At 45.0% G+C, this 22205-nt stretch overlaps 1 protein-coding gene across 1 annotated transcript; it reads right to left on the reverse strand.

Moving 5' to 3' along the window:
- Window positions 1-66: 66 nt before the first annotated feature.
- Window positions 67-11886, reverse strand: perm1a (PPARGC1 and ESRR induced regulator, muscle 1a). The gene is made up of 4 exons (XM_072585891.1): window positions 11803-11886; window positions 8170-9486; window positions 1030-1143; window positions 67-211 (listed from the first exon to the last, which is right to left on the reverse strand). The coding sequence occupies exons 2-4, from the start codon at window positions 9482-9484 to the stop codon at window positions 105-107; spliced, it is 1536 nt and encodes a 511-aa protein (XP_072441992.1). The 5' UTR covers window positions 9485-9486; window positions 11803-11886; the 3' UTR covers window positions 67-104.
- Between the last annotated feature and the right edge of the window lie 10319 nt (window positions 11887-22205).

Raw genomic sequence — 22205 nt, forward strand, 5'->3', positions numbered from 1 at the left:
GAGTGGCTAATGTACAAAGTTACAGGCAAACACTTGGATTTTGTTGCATTGTTTAATTTTGCAGCTTTACAAGTTGAATTCTGGAAAGTTCATTCTTCTCAGAGTTATTTTTGTCCAGAGTCCTGGAGAGCCAAGAACTTAGAATTTTCCTTTTTTGTACGTGTCCTAAAGTATCTTATGGCAGAGATAGCACTGATATTCACCAGCAATGCTGCAAAAAAAAACACAAAAGGAAATAAGATGTTGGGACGTCATGTTACTGTTGTACAAGACTTTGGTTTGGCCGCATTTGGAACACTGTGTTTCAGTTCTGGTCACCCTGTTATAGGAAGGATGTTATTAAACTGGAAAGGGTGCAAAAAAGATGTTTACGAGACTGGAGGGTTTGAGATATAGGGAGGGGGGAAAGGTTGGGATTTTTTTTTCCCTGATGTCTGGGATGTTGAGGGGTAACCTCATAGAGGTTTATAAAATCTTGAGGGGTGTAGATAAGGTCAGTAGCAAAGGTCTTTTTTCTAGGGGAGGGGAGCGCAAAACTAGAGGGCATTGGTTTAGAGGGGGAAAGATTTAAAAGGGACCTGAGGGGGAACATTTTCACACAGAGGGTGGTGCATATATGGAATAAGCTGTTAGAGGAGGTGTTAAAGGTGGGTACAGTTACAACATTTGGACAGATACATGGAAAGGAAAGGTTTAGGGGATATGGGCCAAACGCAGGCAACGTGGACTTATTCAGTTTAGGAAACCTAGTCAGCATGGACGAGTTGGGCTGAAGGGTCTGTTTCTCTGCTGCAAAACTCTACAATGATGAGCTCAGCTGAAACATGCTTTCCCATTTCTGTCCTCACCTCATGTGGTGAAATACTAGTCTCCTGGGCTCCCAATCACTATCTACTACATCAGAGGGAGTTGGTTTAGCTCAGTTGGCTGGTTGGTTTGTGAAGCAGGGTAATGCCAACAGTATGGGTTAAATTCCCACACTGGCTGAGGTTACCATGAAACATGTACCTACACTGCTTGCATACTCACCAGCTTTCCACATATCTGACTGAGAAGCTGCCGATTTCATAGCCCAGGAAGCGCAAGCGAAACAAAATAAACAGAAATCTTTCCGAGTGCGGGCCAGACAGGAATGTCCTCTCCCTGAGTGTAGAAAGAAATAGTTGTTTAACTTGGATAATCAAATTTAGAATTCTTCTTTGCACAGTGAACAATTGAAATGGTTAGTGGAGCTAGAGATCTTCAAAACAGAGAGAGTTGCTTTACTGAGACAGCAATGATTTGATAGGGTGAATGTCCTATTGCATCATATTAGATAAACTTTTAACTGTTAGATTTGAAACACTGGGGGTTCAGAATGAGTCAGCCTTGCTGTTGCGCTGTTGCATTGATTCCATGTCAGACAGGCAGAGTACTTTTGAAATAGTTATATGTTGTCATGCATGTGACATTGCAGTATGATATTTCTCACCTTCAGTAACTCTCTCAGTACAGTGGGATCACTGTAGTGTGTTCACTGTCATGGATTTCTGATGAAGGGCTTATGCCTGAAATGTCAATTCTCCTGCCTCTTGGATGCTGCCTGACCTGCTGTGCTTTTCCAGCATCTCGATTCTGATCTCCAGTATCCGCAGTCCTTACTTTCTCATAGTGTGTTCAGTCAGTCAGTTATGTGTATGTAATGTAGAGTAACATCAGGAAGCACAGAACCCCAACTATATATGAGTCTGCATAAGCAATGCAAATAGTTAGTGTTGCTAATAAACTTCAGGACATCCATCTCAACAAAAATCTGATGTCTGTGGCATATTTCACATGAGCTAGCACACAGACCACATCACGCAGCTAGTTAGTGACAACTAGTTGGCACTAAAATGTTGGAAAGGCAGTAATAGCGTGGAAGGTTGTGAAGCAAACTTTTTCCAACAATCATTTCTCATTATCCACCTGGATTCAGATCTGAACTTAACAAATCAGATTGAAGTGTTGTATGTGTACTGAAGCAAGAAATACTTGTGAGTGTTCTCTCTCTCTTTAAAATAAAATAGGAGGTTACGGCTGATCTGTTTACCCGAAACATCGACTTCTCCTGATGCTGCCTGGCTTGCTGTGTTCTTCCAGTCTCCTGCCTGCCTGCTTTTTGTTTAGAAAGACAGCTCCAATCTACCACAGCTCTTCTAGAACAAAATACAGCCCACAACACTAAAATACGAAGGTTTTGTGCATTTAAATCTGTGTTCAAGCATCAGTTAATTCTGTCGTCCTGCTTCTTTGAAATGGGGCAAAGGTTTTAAAAAGCACGCATGATGTCATTAGTCAATATTTGATCCACAGTCTGTAACTTTTAAAGAAAGCAACAAGAAATAAAATTGCAAAAAAAAATTAAAATTGCAGCCCTGCGCTGTAACACAGGTTTTTATAGTAACATGTTTAAAGAGTATCCAAAGCACAATAAAGGTGGAAAGCAAGTATGGATCGGCTCTGCATTGATATTTGGTCAAAGTTTCAGTTACTTAAACTGTGCATTAATCTTTTCTTCATCCAATCAAGTATAAAGAAAGACAAAACATCAAACTCCTTATTGCTGTTGGAAACAAGGGATTAAGATGAGTTAACTCATCTGCTGTTCCTTCAAAGATCCTGAAAGGATATTCCAGATTTGAAGTTAATCTTCCAGATTTTAGAGGACAAACTTAAAATTCAAGTCAACTTCAGGATACACTGACTTGAGATCATGTCCGACTAGCAACTACCAGGTGAACCAGTCAATCGATTCAGCAACATGGGTATTGATATAGACGTTTGCACTGTAATTTCATCAAAGTTTACTTATTTGAAAGGTTTATGGCACTGGTCATTTACTCTAGATGGACAATATGTCCTCAATGACCAAAGTGCATATATCATCCCGAATGCATCTTACAAGGGACCTATGCAGAAAACTGCACAATGTTGTGCAGTCCACACATGACGGGATATCTGCTTTCAATGAACTTGACATCGCACATGTTGGAATCATCCTCCTTCAGTGTCAATACAGTTTCTCAGTGGTGTACATCTTTTATATTGTTGAAACTGTAGAACCAATGATTATTGGTTATCCTAGCAGCATAGAAGGATCTGCATATTACTATATTTCAGGAGGTACAAAACCTGTCAGTTACAACACCGAAGATTCCAGACTGCAATGTTAAAGGTATCATCAACCTCAACAATCATGAGAATGCATCTTTCCCGACGAAATCCTCACTGAGCCAAGGTGAAAGATTGTGACTGCTATTTTCTATTTCCAAGAACACAATTATATTCTGGACACTGACTCCTTCAGCAAGTTCCCTTTGGTGTAACAACTCAAAGATGTCACCAACACAATCGTCATTGATACCTTTAAAATTCTTGCATGTGAGCGGGTATCGCTGGCAAGGCTGGCATTTGTTGCTCATCCCTAATTGCATTTGTTGCTCATCCCTAATTGCATTTGGACTGATTGACCAAATCAGAGGGCAGTTAAAAATCAACTACATTGCTGTGGGTCTGGAGTCACATGTAGACTAGACCCAATAAGGGCGTCAGGTTTCCTTCCCTAAAGGACATTAGTGATCCAGATGGGTATTAAGACAATGGTCATGTGGTTCCCATTAGGCTGACTTCTAAAAACAAATGCTTCATTGAACTCAAATTTTAACCACCTTCACATGGTGGATTTGAACTCATGTCCTTGGAACACCAGCCTGGATCTCTAGATAATTAACACAGTGTCATTAGCACTATGGTACAGCTCCCATGTGAGCTAACATAAAGAGAGCATTCAGACATTAGCATATTGTCAACAGTGTTTGACCCAAGAAACCACATCTTGGTAGCACATCACTAACAACAGAACACTCAAACGCTCATGCCTTGATGATCCAATCAATGAACAATCTCAAAGACAGCTGTCCATTACACAACAGGCCGATTGAAGGTTAGCCTTTTGGTACATATTCTGAGTTCATTTTCTCTGGCAGTGCCACAGTTAATAGGTTTGTGAAACATTTCCTTTCTACACTATGGAAGCATAGTTGTAAAGCAATGTAGTCTTATGATTGCAATAGATTAATGTGGACAAGTCATCAGAGGAAATTAAACCCTGAAGTGTTGGCATTTTCTCAACCAGGCCTGGGACACAATATGCTCACAGCAACTGCAAATATATCTCAAGATGGAGAAGCTGGTTTGTGATTAGAATGTTTGTTTGTCTTAGTGTGGCAAGAGAACTGGTAAAGACAGAGTCAACCTGAGATGTAATGGTTCCTACAGACAAACAGCCTGCAATGCTCACTGAAGAATGAGAGCAATCCAAGATTTCAGGCTACAGAAAACCTAAGTGACTTCAGGAATGATGAGCAGACAAGTGGAGGGAAAATAGCTCAAACAGACCTTCCTCTCAGACAAAAGGCCAGGCTTTCATAGTGATTAACTAAATTACCGAGAAAAAGTTTTTTTTTCTTTCAGGCAGGTTGAGGGAATAAGCCCAGAGTCTATCTCAATAGGAGTGGGGGTTAAACCTTCAGCTTCAGAGCTAATTGGAAACACACTACCACAAGTTAGGCATCTGAGCTGGTAAATGGACCGCTGATAGGGATGCAAACTGTGATAAACATCAACTGCTCCTGAAGAACAATAAACATCTTGAGAAATGCTGAGCATTCGGTACAAAATTACTGGGCTTCCTATGCAAAGAGTTGTCCCTGAACGAGTGTTGCTGACTGGCACATTCCAAAGTCCAGGCCTACACGCTGAATGAGACACAAATGAGGGGAGCCACTGAAATGGGCAAAGCCCATTGAGCTCCTCTTGCCATACTACACTGAGAAGCCAGAAACTATATAAAACCCTGCGGGGGGCTGCACGTTCAAACTGAAATATGTTCTACAATGTAAATGTAAGTTATAATTGCAACTGCAAGTGCAGTGAATCACCTCGGAAAACCATATACTGGACTGAAATATAGAAATCTGCATTTCCTGTCTGGCAATGTCAAATTTGAACATTTCTTAACATACTATTACAGATGATCTGAATTAAGTGTATTTTTGGAATAAATCAAAATAGGTGAAGAATGGAACACAGCGACATGCAGGAGACCAGAGTTGTTCTTTCTTTCAACCTGCAGCCTGCTTAAGTTTGTTCAGTTGACTGAATAGTCCTGAAGAGAACTTGTACTGTCAGGTCTGGTACAGCTTAGGATGCGTGCTCAGTACATTCCTGCAACTATCAGTCACATCAGTTAGGTTTTTGGGGTTAGCCTATCCCTGACAGGATAATTATCTGTGACCTCAAAGTTCAAATACGGACATTATTTTACTCTCTCTGATTAATCTAAGCAAATGAATTAATCCACAGCATATTCACATACAGCGATCGAAATCACTTCAGTACTACTTCCCTAACACAGCAGCCTCATTAACACTTCTGATGGTAATACTAGGTTAGGAGCCCATGTTCAAGTCCCACCAGTCCAAGAGTGTATGTGTGTGTGTGAACAAGTTGATTTAAATATAAATTTCTCATTGAATTTGTTCGAGGAGATTATGACTTTGCCTTTCAGAATGTTTCTGACGTCCTTTCATTTTCTGCAGGGATTATTTCCTTGTCAAACTCCACAACACAGTTCACCTGGCCAAGGTTGCCTTGTAGGCAAAGCCCAGTGCCCATATGCTCCCCATTGCCCTCAATACCAAACACATCTGAAACAACTCCACAGAGGCTGGTATCCCATCATCAAGTCATCCTTTATTTACGTGCACTCAGTACTTGTCACTGGTCCAGCTTTCTCAGAGTGAGAAATCATCAAAAAGGCAAAACCACACCTCTTCTTCCTCAGTAGGCTAAGGAAATTCAGCATGTCCATTAGGACCCTCACTAATTTTTACAGATGCACCATAGAAAGCATCCTATCCGGATGGATCACGGCAACTGCCGGATGGTAAGGAACTACAGAGAGTCGTGAACACAGCCCAATCCATCATGTAAACCAACCTTCCATCCTTTGACTCCATTTACACGTCTCATTGCCACGGAGAGGCAGCCAACATCATCAAAGACCCCACCCACCCTGGTTAGAATCTCTTCTAAACTCTTCCGTCAGGCAGAAGACACAAAAGCTTAAACACATGGACTAACAGGTTCAAGAACAGCTTCATCCTCGCTGTGATTTGATTGCTGAATGGACCTCCGAAATTTCAAACCTAATGTTGACCTTGCTTTCTATGCACCTTCTTTACAACCGTAACTTTGTATTCTTCACTCTGTCCAAACACCCTATGGCCTTTGATCTGCTGCACTGCATGTAAAACAAAACTTTTCACCATACTTAGGTACTCGCGACAACAATAAATCAAATCATTTTGAATCTGTCAGCTAGAGCTCCCTGATTGGACCACGTTAATATTCCCAATCAGGGAACTCTTATTCTAAGAGGTCCACCTGGCTGACCTTATTACAAACACTACAACATCAGAGATCGCAATTATCTCTTTCTCTGGGCATGTCTCTGTTTGTCGCAGCTCACCTCTGAGTCAAAACCCTACGACTTCCTAATGTCCTGGGAGCTGAGGATTCAGCCAGTGCCACATCATTAGAGAGGAATCCTTCTGGAGTTTAATGGCTGATTCTAGCGATTCAGTAAGTATGTTAATGAGCTTGTAGCAACTGTGATATACCAACCAACGCTAACATAAACAAGGGCAGGCAATGGCCCAGTGGTATTAGCAGTAGACAATTAATCCAGAGACTCAGGTAATGCTCTAGGGCCCTGGATTCCAACCCTGCCAGGGTAATGGACCCGGCATTGATCCTTGCAGCACACTGCTGGTGCGAGGCCTCCAGTTCAAAAGCCACTCCCCACAACCACCCTCTGTCATCTGCTTTTGAGCCAATTTTGTATCCAAATGGCTAGCTCTCCCTGTATTCTATGTGATCTAAACTTGCTAACCAGTCTGCCATGCGGAACCTTGATGAACACTTTACTGGAGTCCAGGTAGGCAACATCTACCACTCTACCTTCATCAATCTTCTTCGTTACTTATTCAAAATACTGAATCAAGTTAGTTATACATGATTTCCCATGCATAAAGTCATGTTGACTCTCCCTAATTAGTCCTTGCCTTTCCAAATACATGTAAATCCTGTCCCTCAAAATTGCCTCCAACCACTTACACCACTAACACTAGGCTCAATGGTCTATAGTTCCCTGGCTTTTCCTTACCACCTTTCTTAAATAATGGCACCACATTAGCCAACCTCCATTGTGACCCATAAGTTAAACAACCACCGGTCACTTCTCCCCACTGAGAGAGCAGCCCTATAGTCTGACAGGACGATGGCAACTTTAGTTTTACTTAATAACTTTGTCAAAAACAGAAAGTGCTGGAAAACCTCAGCAGGTCAGGCAGCATCTACGCTGTTTCTGAATTTGGTATCCTGTGGAACTCCAAGATAGGGTTACATTGAAATGGAAACATGAACTTTGCTTCTCTTTCAACTGATGCTACCAAAGGTGCAGAGTTCCACTGCAATTTCTGTTTTAGTTTTGGATCTACAACATCCACAGTATTTTGCTTTATTTCTTTTTTTTCCCCCAAATCCCCTGTTTATTTTTTTTTTCTCTTTCTTTCTTTTCTGCGGTAGTGCTTATTTTACCCCATCACCCATGGTGTGTGTGTGCAGGTGTGAGACACAGTGAAGGACACAAAGTGCACGAATCTTTATTCAATTGCCACCACCAGGAAGATAGGAAAAACACCCGAGTGGCCAGTGACAAGCACTGCCCTTCAAACCACAAGGCAATGCAGTATTTTGCTTTAATCAAACCAGTTGATTAGGTCATTGGTTGATGTAAATCAAAAGGCAATTAGTCACCTTTCAGAAAAGTGAAAGGAGTGAGGGTGAAAATGCAAAGACATGCATAGGAGAAGCTTGTGGATGAGTTGGATCTCTTGTTGCAGTTATGAAACATGTTTGAGCGCACTGCAACCACTCAACTGTTAGTGGACACGAACAAACAATTTAACAACATACAGCACTTCAATTCAGCCTTGTCCCAGACACATTTGCTGCACCAGTCAAATTAACTTCTCAACACTGACTTCCACACCAACACTGATTAGTATTCACTCAATAAGCTACCTCGCTGTATGGTGCTCTCCATCATTGTCGGACTTGCTTCACCTTCTGAATATTTCACTAATGCATTATTTAGTGATCCAAGGTCAGGATTGCCAAAAGCCTTTGTGCTTTCAGATGTGTTAGAACTCCTGGCAGACACCAGTGCTGTTTGACCTTGCTGTGTTGGATGTAAGTATTTATGTACCAAAGACTTAATGATAGTCAATAAATTAAGTTTCCTTGGTTGACGGCTCCCTTGTTTCACACGCTTGAACACGGAAGGCACACGCAAGAAAAGTAAAGCATTGTCATCCATTTCCTCTCCAAAGTCCTCGTAAAAATACTCATAAATTTCAGGGCACGTGATGGAATAATCATCCTCAAGTTTCCCTTTTGCAGCTGACACTAATTCCAAACAAGGTGAGGGGTCCCTGCTTATTAGAAATTGATTGTCCTTTGACACAGGGACAGAAGCCTGTGCATTGAAATCCTCTTCTAACACACTTTGAGGCTGAGTGCCACTGGGGACAACAACTTGTCCATATTCATTGTGTTGGCCCTGGAACACTGTACTGTCCCACAGTTCTGGGAGGGCCTTGGCAGCTTGCTCACGTGCCTGTGTGCCTCGAAATCCAACATCTAAATGGTCATCCTTGGCCATCTCTATATAGCTCTTATAACAATCATGGTCCAGCACATTTTCGACATAGCTGTCCATGTCCATCATGACACTGGGTCTAGCGCAGGCACTCCCATCGTGAGACTGGTGAACCGTGGTGCGAGTGACAGAATTGGATGGATGTGTAGAGTACGAGGATTCGGAAGTGGAACTGTGAAGATGTTGCGGTGTTCTCGAAGTATGGAGACCTTCGCCAGAAACCAGGAAACACTGCCTCCCAGACGGATTGCCGCTTGATGTCATGTGACCGGTGGCCACCAGAAACTGGTTAACGATTTCCAGCTCCACGTCTTCTTCAGCAGCAGACAAGACATCCTCGGAGGGGTAGGGCATGCTGACGTGCTCTGGAGGGAAATGCCCGGCTAAAGTGGGTCTGCCTCTGCTCTGAAAGATTGCCTGTCCCTCTTCCCTGTCTATTCTCCGCGTGCACTGTATGGCCACGTCCACTGGGCTAGGGGACTGGCGAGATCGGCTAAGGTTGACCCTCTTGCTCCTCTTGGGGTGAGACCGTAAGATCTTCTCCGAATCCTCACTGAGGTCGGAATCTTCCGAGGTGGCCAGGGAAGGTTTTAGGATGCAACGGCACTCCTCAGGAACGCTGTCGAACAAAGGCCAATCTCTCTCCCCCTGGTGGAAGCTGTAACCAAAATCATCCATATCTGAAACCACAGAGAGTCGACAATTTAGCAAAGGAAGTGGGCACCAGTTGGAAGGATTAAAGAGCTGGAATTAGTTGTGTGCTTGCAGGTTCAGAGATTGTAGATCGACTGTCCCTCAGCACAGAGGCACATGCCAAAGTGTGTGGCTACACAGAATGCACGGTGGCTCAGTGGGTAGCGCTGCTGCCTCACAGCGCCAGGGACCTGGGTTTGATTCCAGCCTCGGGCAACTATCTGCATGGAGTTTACACATTCTCCCCGTGTCTGGATGGGTTTCCTCTGGGTACTCCAATTTCTTCCCACAATTCAAAAATGTGCAGGTGAATTGGCCAAACTATATTGCCCATAGTGGTCAGTAGGTTAGGTGCATTGGTCAGGGGTAAATATGGGAATGTGTCTGGGAGGGTGACTTTTTGTTTGGTCAGTGTAGACTTGTTGGGCCGAAGGGCTTGTTTCCACACTGTAGGGATTCTATGATTCAATGAAATGTGCCTGTTGCCACATCGGTTAAGGCGCATGATAGCCATCGAGATGTTAGACCCAATGCACCAATGTCAAACCCGCTTGCTAAGCTGGGTACATACTAGCCTTCCTGGAGCACAAGCACACCAACTGTTCTGAAGTGTTTGGTGTAAGCTATCACTCACCCTGGGCTCCACCAATGCCCATTCTCTCCAGCCCTTTGCCAAGCTTCTCACATCCACTCTACACCACCCGAAACCTGAATCTGTCTAATGCCCTCAAACATCATCCCCTCCCCTGACACTGGTGAGCAGGTACACGCTGTAAGAACAAGCTGAAACATTCAACATCTCAGAGAGCCCATTGTGAAACGCCACCACTTACAGACTTAAACCATCGACGTGTACCTGTACGTGACTGAATTAAATGGTTAGATGTCTTGATTGTGGGCAAGTTTTCGCTTTTACATTTCAGCGAGTCTTGCCCGCCCCAAACACCTGTCACCAAGATGGAGCAAAGGCAGTCAACAATTGTCCAAAATGCTAACGTGGCACAGACCTCCTCCCAGAAGAGAAAGTCACCATCCCTTTATCCAGCTAAATCCTGTTAGTGTGAAGATCATTACAATGCAGCTGGTCGTCCCTCGGTTGATGTAACTGGAGAGACCCATTCTCCAGCAGTTCATGGAGAGGGGCTCTGAATGGACAATCCCTACTGTCATGATGCTTTATTCGCTGACAGTTTGCCCAATTGCCCCATGATTCCCTCATGGGCAGACAACACACACTATTTACTTGAAAATGAGACTGAGTCAGGAGAAAACTGGAAGCTGCCTGACCCCTGCTGGCTTCCGAGATGGAAAACCCTGACGTCAGCTGATAGTCTGACCCAAAGCAATGCACCTTGGACATCAAACTCTCCCAAACCCAAGGCAGGTAGGCTGAACATCACATCCTGCTGGATGTACAAGGTGCATTGCAAAACTTCACCCAGACTCCTTCCAAACCTACAACCTCTGCTGTGTTGGACAAGAGCAGCAGTTATATGGAAACATCACCCCCTGCAGTTTCCCCTCTGAGCCACACACTATCCTGAGTTGGAAATAGATTGCTGTTCTTTCACTGTCACTGGGTCAATATCCCAGAAACGTCTCCCTTAATAGCATTGTGGGTCCACCTTTCTTTAGGTGCATTCACAGGATGTGGGTGTCACTGGTCAGGCCAGCGTTTAATGGCCGTTCCTAATTGCCCAGAGGGCAGCTAAGAGTCAACCACATATGCTATTGGTCTAGAGTCACATATAGGCCAGACACATCGAGAATGGCAGATTTTCTTGCCTAAAGGATATTAGTGAGTCAGAAAGATTTTTACATTTCCCCCAAGTGGATTGCACTTGGTTCAAGAAGGCAGCTTCCACCACATTCCCAAAGGTAATTAGGGACGGGCAATAAATGCTGGCCCAGCCAGTGATGCCCACATGCCCTGAATGAATAAAAACAAAGACCTCACTCTGCGAATCGTTGTACAATTTTCTAGTTTACAGAAAGTTATGTTTTGAGGCCTGCACAGACTCTTCAGGGATTGGAATGAGAGTGGGCAATGGGAACGTGGATTGTCTGAGTCCTGCACTATCTTTAACTGGACAAAAACTACACCAGGTTTGTGACTGTCTGGGGAGTAGTTGATATCTAAACCTCAAAGCTGCAGCAGGCTGTGAGTGACATTGAAACATCACCTACTCCTGAAATATCTTAGCAAATAGAGATGGTTAATTGCTCCTTCTTACATTGCTGTTCTATCATCAAATAACATTAGCAACTCATTTAAGTGATTTTCTATTTGAAAAATTACTCACCTTTGCTTCCTACAATAGGCACAAGATACAAAGAGCAGGGAACTGAGCTCCCACATCTACGTGTGCACTATCCCATAGTTTGACCTTTGCTGGGACACACTGTCCTTTACTTACAGTAATATCAGATTATTAAAAATAGACCTGACTATGATCACATGGACTGCGTTTGACTTTGCTTCTTCTAGTGCGATAGTCAGCAGTGTTATAGTATTACAGTCCACTAATAGAAATGACACAGGAAGTCAATGTGGTTCTCGATTAATCCAGGGATATTCTGGGGTTCTGCACTGTCCATGAGGGATTTCTTTTGAGGGGGGGTAGCTGGGGGGCTCCTGAGGTCATTTCTTTTCCGTCATTTACAGGATGTGGACTTCACTGTCTAGAACAGCATTTCTTACCCATCCTCAATTGCCCTGGGGGCAGTCAAGGGTGTGGGTGTGGGTCTGGATTCACACGTAAACTGGATCAAGTAAGGAAAGCAGTTTCTGTTCCTGAAAGATATTAGTGAATCAGATGGATTTTTCCAACAATCGACCGTGGTCATCATTAGAGTCTTAAATTCAGATGTTTATTAAATTCAGGTTCTATCATCTGCCGTGGTGGGATTCGAGACCAGGTCCACAGGATGTTACCTGTGTCTTTGGATTAGCACTACTCAACCATAGCCTCTCCGTCATATGAATCTACAGCGTAAGCAGAGGACACTCAGCCCGTCATGAGGAGTGTGGCCAAATTATAGCTTCCCACCATCTTCATCTGACACTGTCACCACCCCTGGTGGAATAAAGGTCATCCTGTGACATGGGTTCGTAGTTGGTTAGGAGTTAGAAACCTGCAGTGGGCACAAAGAGAGTGTTCCCTCGTTGGTGAGGTGTGACAAGATGTGTTGCCTGAGGAATTTGAACTGGGCCTCAAAACCTATCCCTAGTGCAGGGACTGACTAAGAGCTGTAAGACCAACAATACTGAGCACCACGTTTCCGGAAAGACTTTGGAAAAGGGTACAGAAGAGTTTATCAGGGGTAAGGGACTTCAGTCATGAGGAGAATCACAGAGTCATAGAAATATACAGCATGGAAACAGACCCTTCAGTCCAACACGTCCATGCTGACCAGCTTCCTACATAAATCTAGTCCCATTTGCCAGCACTTGGCCTATATCCCTACAAACCCTTCCTATTCATATACCCATTCAGATGCCTTCTAAATGTTGGAATTTACCAGCCTCCACCACTTCCTCTGGCAGCTCACTCCATACATGCACCACCCTCCTCATGAAAAAGTTGCCCCTTAGGTCCATTTTAAATCTTTCACCTCTCACCTTAAACCTATACCCTCTAGGTCTGGACTTCTCTAACCCAGGGAAGAGACTCTGTCTATTTACCATATCCATGTCTCTCATGAGAGATGGAAAACTTCAGACCATTCCATTTGGAAGTGAAAACATTAAGAGATGATGCAATGAGGTTTACGAGAATGTTCCTGAAAATGAGAAACTTTGGTTCTGAGGACAGATTGGTGAACTTGGTCCTCTAGTCCTCAGAGAGAAGGTTGAGGGGAGATTTGTTGGACGCTTTCAAGTCATGAGCAGGTTCAACAGAGTAGAGGGAGTGAAGCCATTTCCAATTGGAAAAGGACAGAGAGTGAAAGCGCATAGATTTGAGGTGAAGTGCAAATAAAACAAAGTTGATGTGAAAATAACTGTCTCACACAGCGAGTTGTTAGGGTATGGAATGCACTACCTCGAAATGTAGTGGATGCAGTTTCCATTGAGACATTCAAGAGGGCCATGGATGGTTATTTGGAGAGATATAAAGTGCAAGGGTATGGGATAAAGGCAGGAGATTGATGCTAGGTAATAATACTCACTTGAAGAGTCAGTGCCGTTACAATGGGCCAAATGGCCTCTTTCTGCACAATCAGAATTTTGTGATTCTGTGCCCTATTGGGAGCTTTCAAAATGAAGAAAAGTTTTGATAGAATGGCTGTAGACAAACTATTCCTTCTTTCAAGTGGGGCTGACTTATAGAGGTTTATAAAATCATGAGGGACATGGAAAGGGTGAATACCCAGGGTAGGGGAGTCCAAACCTAGAGGGCAGAGGTTCAGGCTGAGAAGAGAAAAAGGGATCTGAAGGGCAACTTTTTCACGTAAAGGGTGCTGCGTGTATGGAAGAGGCTGCCAGAGGAAGTGGCGGAGGCTGGTACAATGACAACATTTAAAAGGATATTTGGGTATATGGATAAGAAGGGTTTAGAGCGATATGGTTTAAGTGCTGGCAAATGGGACTACATTACTTTGGAATATCTGGTCAGCATGGAAGATTTGGACCGAAGGGTCTGTACAACTTTATGACTCTACGATTTTCTGGGTCAATACCCAGCAGAGAGAAGTTTAAAATCATTGGTGCAAAATCTGGAGGGCAGATTAGAAGAAACGTTGTCACTCGGAGAGCTGTCGGGGCTTGGAACAGCCGATTCTGTGAAGAATTTTAAAAGGGGGTGTGACAGGTATCCGAGGACAAGAAATTTAGAATTTCACGGTCAAAAAGCCAGAAGGTGAGGCTAAGGACAACTGTTCTCTCAAAGAGCCTGCATGGGGAAGGATGAGCTGCGTGGTCTGCTAGACTATTTCAGAAGCAGCTTAGAGGCACTAACATTGCTGTGGGTCTGGAGTCACATGTAGGCCAGGCCAGGCAAGGATGGCAGATTTCCATGTCTGAAGATGATTAGTGAACCAGTTGGGTTTTAATGACAGTCAATGATAGTTTTATGTACACCATGACTGAGACTAGCTATCCTGATTTATTGAAACAATTTATATTTCTGCCACTGTGAAGTTCAGATTTTTGTCACTCACCCCTACCAATAGCCTGGTAAAGGTAAAACTACCCCAGACTTACCAGATGATAGGACTGCTCTTTCATTGTAGAAAGACACTCACAACTGCTGGAGGCGTTTTAACCTGAGGCTCACCACACCTCAGGCAAGAGGAGAGGTTGAGAAGGTGAGATTGCTCTGGTAACCTCAGCTGGTGGGGGAATTGAACCCATGCTTTTGGCATCACAATCCTGCCATCTGGCCACAACGACTCAGACCACAAATTGGAGGAACAACACCCCATCTTCCACCTGGGCAGCCTACAACCCGGAGGACTCAACATCGAGCTCTCCAGTTTCAAATAATCTCCCTCCCAACCCTAAATTAGAGTGGTGCTGGAAAAGCACAGCAGGTCAGGCAGCATCCGAGGAGCAGGAAAATCGACGTTTCGGGCACAAGCCCTTCATCAGGAATAGAGGCAGGGTGCCTGAAGGGTGGAGAGATAAATGAGAGGGGGTGGGGGTGGGGAGAAAGTAGCATAGAGCACAATAGATAAATGGGGGTGGGGATGAAGGTGATAGGTCAGAGTGGAGGGTGGAGTGGATAGGTGGAAAGGAAGATAGGCAGGTAGGACAAGACAAGGGGACAGTGCTGAGCTGGAAGTTTGGAACGGGGGTAAGGTGGGGGAAGGGGAAATGAGGAAACTGTTGAAGTCCACATTGATGCCCTGGGGTTGAAGTGTTCCGAGGCGGAAGATGAGGCGTTCTTCCTCCAGGCGTCTGGTGGTGAGGGAGCGGCTGCAGAGGAGGCCCAGGACCTCCATGTCCTCGGCAGAGTGGGAGGGGGAGTTGAAATGTTGGGCCACGGGCGGTGTGGCTGATTGGTGCGGATGTCCCAGAGATGTTCCCTAAAGCGCTTTGCTAGGAGGCGCCCAGTCTCCCCAATGTAGAGGAGACCGCATCGGGAGCAACGGATACAATAAATGATATTAGTGGATGTGCAGGTAAAACTTTGATGGATGTGGAAGGATCCTTTGGGGCCTTGGATGGAGGTGAGGGAGGAGGTGTGGGCACAGGTTTTGCAGTTCCTGCGGTGGCAGGGGAAGGTGCCAGGGCGGGAGGGTGGGTTGTTGGGGGGGGCATGGACCTGACCAGGTAGTCACGGAGCGAATGGTCTTTGCGGAAGGCGAAAATGAGTGGGGAGGGAAATCTTTCCCCGGTGGTAGGGTCCATTTGGAGGTGACGGAAATGTCTTCGGATTATGTGGTTAATGCGAAGGTTGCTAGGGTGGAAAGTGAGCACCGGGGAGTTCTGTCCTTGTTACAGTTGGAGGGGTGGGGTCTGAGGGCGGAGGTGCGGGATGTGGATGAGATGCGTTGGAGGGCATCTTTAACCACGTGGGAAGGGAAATTGTGGTCTCTAAAGAAGGAGGCCATCTGGTGTGCTCTGTGGTGGAACTGGTCCTCCTGGGAGCAGATACGGTGGAGGCAGAGAAATTGGGAATACGGGATGACATTTTTGCAAGAGGTAGGGTGGGATGAGGTGTAATCCAGGTAGCTGTGGGAGTCGGTGGGTTTGTAAAAAAATGTCAGTGTCAAGTTGGTCGTCATTAATGGAGATGGAGAGGTTCAGGAAGAGGAATGAGGTGTCAGAGATAGTCCGGGTAAATTTAAGGTCAGGGTGGAATGTGTTGGTGAAGTTGATGAATTGATCAACCTCCTTGCGGGAGCACGAGGTGGCACCAATGCAGACATCAATGTAGCGGAGGAAAAGGTGGGGAGTGGTGCCGGTGTAATTACGGAAGATGGACTGTTCTACGTAGCCAACAAAGAGGCAGGCATAATTGGGGCTCATACAGGTGCCCATGGCTACACCTTTGGTCTGGAGGAAGTGGGAGGATTTGAAGGAGAATTGTTAAGGGTGAGGCCAAACAAATGAGAATGAAGGATACTTTTGGGGACGTTGGGAGAGGAAGAAACGGAGGGCTTGGAGGCCCTGGGCCTGGCGGATGGAGGTGTAGAGGGATTGGATATCCATGGTGAAGATGAGGCGTTGGGGGCCGGGGAAACGGAAGTCTTGGAGGAGGTGGAGGGCATGGGTGGTGTCTCGAACGTATGTGAGGAATTCCTGGACTAGGGGGGATAGGACAGTATCAAGGTAGGTGGAGCCCTGACTCCCTTCCCAGCCCCTCCCCCTCCCTTCCACTCCTCCCTGCCACCAACTGGATTCATTCCTCCCAGTGACCAACCAAGTTGTGCCCTCTACCTGTCTTCACCTATCCCCACTTCACCACCCTGCCCCCTGCCACTCCCTATATCTGCAGCTCCGCCCCACCCCTGCCCAGTCCTGAAGAAGTGTTACACCTGCAAGGTCAACTTCTCCACCTCCTGGTGCTGCCTGGCTTGCTGAGTTCTTCCAGCCTCCTGCCTGTCTACCTTGGATTCCAGCATTTGCAGTTCTTTTGTCTCTAGTCCAATCAACTGACCACCATCTAGAGTCCTGGATTACTTGCCCAGTGACACTCCTCCCAGGTTCGTGCTTGGTATTCACTCTGTGCGTTATCAAACTTTGAAGAGAGCTGCAAATCATTCGTGTAAAGGAGCCAACTCATTGACAGGGAAACCAAGCCCGGGTGAGTGACATAAATCAAACATCCCTTCTCCAATACTAACTTGTATTGTTAAAACCTTTCCAAAAATGATATGCCATCACTGGAAACAATGAAAGAAGGCAACAGGAAAAGGATGGGGCAAAAAGCAGCTCCTCTCCCTAAAAATTACCTCTCCAAGTTGACAGTTTTATAAAACATTTCCTGTTAAGTCTAAGACTGTTACAGGCTACAGTTCAAGAGCTCCCCCTCATGGCACTTTTCTTTTAATCTTCACAGCTGACTTGAACCACTTAGAGCAACTACCTGCATTTACGTAGCACCCTTAACATGGTCAAGCTCCCCAAGACAGGAGTGTGGAAAACTTACAGCATAGGAAGAGGCTGTTCAACCCTCTGTGTCTATGCTGGCTGAGAAAGGAGGGAACAGGCTGATCCCACTTACTGTCCTTGGCCGCATTCGAGTCAATGCAATGATGGTTTCTACTACTCTCATCGCTTCAGGACCCTCTGGATGAAAGAAAATTCCCCACAATTTCCTGCTGAGTCTGTGGGAGGAGGATTAATGTCCTTCTCCACTCTGCCAAGGTAAGCGGCACCATCTTCTCTTTGATAGATCACACTCACTCTATCTCTGCTGTCACACACACTTTCCACCCAGGCTCATTCTCTACCACCCTCACTATTGTCTCCAACGTCTTCCCTCCCTCCCATCACCCACCCCAACCCCCAACACTGCTAACCCTGCGTGCCCTCTGTTCTGCCTGCCACCTACTATCATCTCCCTTAAGCCTTGCCCTTTTCTCTCATTCCAGGACAAAAGCAGGGCCCTCTAGATGAGGGGGTATGTGTCACTTCTTTCAAAGGAGAAAACAGAGATCAGTGCTATCAGGTGAGGGGCAAGGGTCAGTGTCTTCAGGTGAAAGGGCAAGGGTCAGTGCCTTCGGGTGAAGGAACAAAAGTCAATGCCTTCAGGTGAAGGGGCATGGGTCAGTGTCTTCTGATGAAGGGGCAAGGGTCAATGCCTTCAGGTGAAAGGGCAAGGTTCAGTGCTTCAGGTGAAAGGGCAAGGGTCAGTGCCTTCGGGTGAAGGAATAAAAGTCAGTGTCTTCAGGTGAAGGGGTAAGGGTGACTGCTTTCAGGGGAGAGACCAAAGTGTAGTGATTGTAATGAGGTCAGCGAGGTAGACCTCATTGAACATGAGTTTCTGGATTGGGGCTGCTAATCTGGTCCAATCAGGGAGCCCTCACTGACAGATATAAACAGGGACATCTATTCTCTCTGACAGCTGGATCTGAGGGAGCTGGATCAGTGTCAAGGACTCTCCATGAGAAAATAAAAGGTGACTTGGTGATGCAATACTGGCCTCTGAGGAGTTATTTCAGTGGCAATGAGAGTAAAGCACGTTTCTGAAGAAACTAACTTATAATAGTCGTCTTTAGCTTGAGGCAAGCATTTCTAGCATCATGCTATTGTTTTGGAAGCTTGACTTGTTTGATCCTGCTGTTGAAGTCTGGGCCCAGTACGTGGAAAGAATGCATTAGTTTTTCTAAGTAAATGACATTGGGGTGGCTGACAAGCAATGAGTAATTCTCCTGACAGTCTTTGGACCCACAGCTTTCTCGGTTATTAGGAGCCTAGCTTTCCCTCAGTCACCAGACACTAAAACCTTTCAAGAGTTGATGGATTTAATTAATGAATATTATGATCCCAAGCCTCCACTAATTCTGAAATGCTATCGTTTTCACTCAGTAATTTGAGGACTAGGGCAATCTGTAAGAGGAGTTTTGACTAGGTTAAGGCAACTGACAGAGGCATGTTACCTTGGCTTATCCCTTAATGAAATGCTGAGAGATGATTTGGTATGTGGAATGAAGGAGGTAACCATGCAAAAGTGCCTGCTAGCTGAAGTCCATCTGGACTTCAAATAGACACTACAACTGGTTTTATCTTTGGAAAATGCAGCAAGTGGAGCATATGGGTTGCAGGGTATTCCCATGGAAGTGGACACCCTCATCAGTCTGACTGAGCTTGGGGAACATCCCTTGAGCGAAGACAATTGCATGGCCTCACTCAGGACATACCCTGAACAATGGGACTCTAGGACTGCCCAGAGCAAAACCCCGAACAAAAAGCCGAGCCTTGGCCAAACCGTTAAAGTTTTCTTCAAGATCCAGGCCATTGTAGTTGCTGCTGGTATGTGAAGTCGACACAGCAAAGGAGTCTTACTGTACCTGAACTGAGTAAGAAAACTGACTGGTCTGTATTCAGGAGACTGCACCCCTGGAACGTCCACCTACACCTGCTTTGGAATGGTTAAATTGCTTAGCAACAGCCAAATAAGAACCAATCAAAATAAACCTCTGGCCCAATGGTCAACACTGACGTGGTATGTTCATTGCTGCAGGACCTGGCTCAGTGCTAAATATCCCTGGAGGCATTTCAAGAAAAATAACTGGTCTATGTTGTTGAACCCAGAGGGATAGGGATTTAATGATTGTAATTAAGCCAGCGAGATGGACCTCATACAGGATGAGCTCCTTGACTGGGGATGTTCAATTATCCCAATCAGGGAGCCCTGGCTGACAGATATAAACAGGAGTGTCAGAGGTTCTGTTCACTCCGACAGCTGGCTCTGGGAGAGCTGGATTGGTGTCAAGGATTCTCCCCGTTTAATTAAAAGGTGACTTGGTGACAGGACACCAGCCTCTGTAGAGTTATTTCACAGAGGTCAGTGTCTCCAGTTGAAGAGGCAAGGGTCAGTGTTCTCTGCTGAGGGGCAAAGGTGATGTCTTCAGGTGAAGGGGCAAGGTCAGTGCCTTCAGGTGAAGGGACAAGAGTCAGTGCCTTCAGGTGAAGGGGCAAGAGGTGATGTCTTCAGGTGAAGGGGCAAGGGTCAGTGCCTTCAGGTGAAGGGACAAGGCGCTATGGCAGTTGAATACATTTAATTGTGCAATTTACCCTGCGGCATTTCACCCTAATTATGATAAATGGTGAATTTGTTTAGAACATAAACACGCGTGGGGTCATAGTCAAATCTAACAGAGCTAAATAAACAGCACATCAGCAGGAGTCTATTTAATTTCTTCTTGGAAAGTGAGACTGTGTAGGAAGCCTTACTGTCTGTGAATATCTTGAGTATTGGTTTCAGGCCATGCGAACATTCCTTTAAGTTGTTCTTTCTATTTGTATGAAACTACATTTGCATTTGCTAAAGAAACCTTTATCTCGGAACTGATAGTTGTCTTGCAAACATCCACAGTTTCATGGGAAATGGTTACCATCCCTGTTCACAGAAACTCCTAAGGCAAGTTGAGTCTTGCAGCTAAACCGCAATGCTTATAACTGAAAATATTGATATTCCAGGACTATCAGGTTAAACGTGGCTCACAGAGTTGGTTTCTTTGTCAATTTGCTTCTTGTCTATAATCTAACCTGTCCGAAAGAAGGAGCACTGTGCACTCAATATCTTCCCAATGCCTTAGACTGAAGGATGGGTTGATGGAGATAATCAGATTTAATTTCATAAATTTTCTTTATTTTATGATTTAGTTCCAGATTGTTATGCCTTTCAAAACTTCAGGCGTCTTTACTTGTTTGACTTTTTTTTGTCTGATGACAATGATTTCTCAATTTCTCAAAAACTTGATGTCTCTTTTTGGTTAGTTGGATGTATGTTCCTTGGCACCTTCCTTCATAGGACTAATCAAAATTAATGGACAGACTGTGAAATAGCAGAAGGATCTCAAGGTGCATATAAACACATTGCTGTGGGTCTGGAGTCACATGTAGGCCAGACCAGGTAAAGATGGCAGATTCCTTCCCTAAAGGACATTAGTAAACCAGATGGGGTTTTCCTGACAATTGACAATGGATTCTTCAGAATGTATAAGTCCCATTGGGTCAGTATACATGAGCAATTAAGCCTGTGTGGATTAGGCATTTCTTATTGTAGTTTTTGGGATCTTGAGGGTGGAATATTAAATGCTTCTTCCACTAGAAATCACCTTGAATATAAATGTGTGCCAAGGTAATTTGCCAATAGAGACAGATGTGGGATAGCCTTTGGAAGTTGAAATCAGGCAGCAAGAAATGCAAAACCCATCCAAACAGTTGGATTTGAGACAGATGTTGAGTGGAGAGGGAGGTCGGGAGATATTTTAAGTTGCTTGGGAATTTTGCATTGGAAAAAGTTGTTTCTATGTGTGAACCCATCCTTACAATGTTGCCAGCAGTTGGCACACATTTCATCCTGTCTGACCTTGTCCAGCAGTCAACTCTGTTACTGGCAGCAATGATAGAAAGAAATCAGCAATGGGCAGAACAGGGAGAAAGTGAGGACTGCAGATGCTGGAGATCAGAGTCGAGAGTGTGGTGCTGGAAAAGCACAGCAGGTCAGGCAGCATCCCAGGAGCAGGAGGATCAACGATTCCTGATTAAGGGCCTATGCCCGAAACGTCGATTCTCCTACTCCTTGGATGCTGCCTGGCCATGCCGTGCTGACTGTGGTGTGGTTAATAGTATGCATTATTCTGCCTCAGTAGATTGGAAGCTAATAACTGGCTCTGGTAGCCTGAGTGCAAAAGTCTAACATTGAGACCCCAGTGTGGGGGTGCTGCACTGTTGGAGGTGCAGTTTTCTTTTGATTTGGCATAAAACTGAAGCCTCAGCTCATCTTATAAAGGATCCTACAACACTCGGCAAAACAAGAGCAAAGGTGAATTCCCGGCCAATGTTGTTTCCACAACCAACATCATCAAAACAAAATTTTTTTTGGCCATTTTCAGATTGCTGGCTGCAGAATTTGGTCAGATTGGTTATTGCAATGTCCTGAAGCTCACCAGTGACCAGACTGCAGGAGCTAAATGTACAGAACTCCGGGAGTGAAGTTCTTTTTGAAGTCATGCTATGTTTTCCTTTGGTAACTCATGTTGTTTGCATTCGGTTTTCGTATTTGCAGCATTTTAGAAAGTGAGGGGA

This window comes from Chiloscyllium punctatum, chromosome 16 (genome assembly GCF_047496795.1).
Source record: "Chiloscyllium punctatum isolate Juve2018m chromosome 16, sChiPun1.3, whole genome shotgun sequence".
Classification (NCBI taxonomy): domain Eukaryota; kingdom Metazoa; phylum Chordata; class Chondrichthyes; order Orectolobiformes; family Hemiscylliidae; genus Chiloscyllium; species Chiloscyllium punctatum.

Bases quoted from the DNA above. Each gene is read 5' to 3' on its own strand.
- perm1a (XM_072585891.1), bottom strand. From the start codon at position 9,484: ATGGATGATTTTGGTTACAGCTTCCACCAGGGGGAGAGAGATTGGCCT. The intron at 1,144-8,169 runs GTAGCTTATTGA...TTCTACACTCAG, and splicing joins GGAGAGCACCATACAGCGAG to GGAGAGGACATTCCTGTCTG. The intron at 212-1,029 runs GTGAGTATGCAA...TTTTTTTTGCAG, and splicing joins GTCAGATATGTGGAAAGCTG to CATTGCTGGTGAATATCAGT.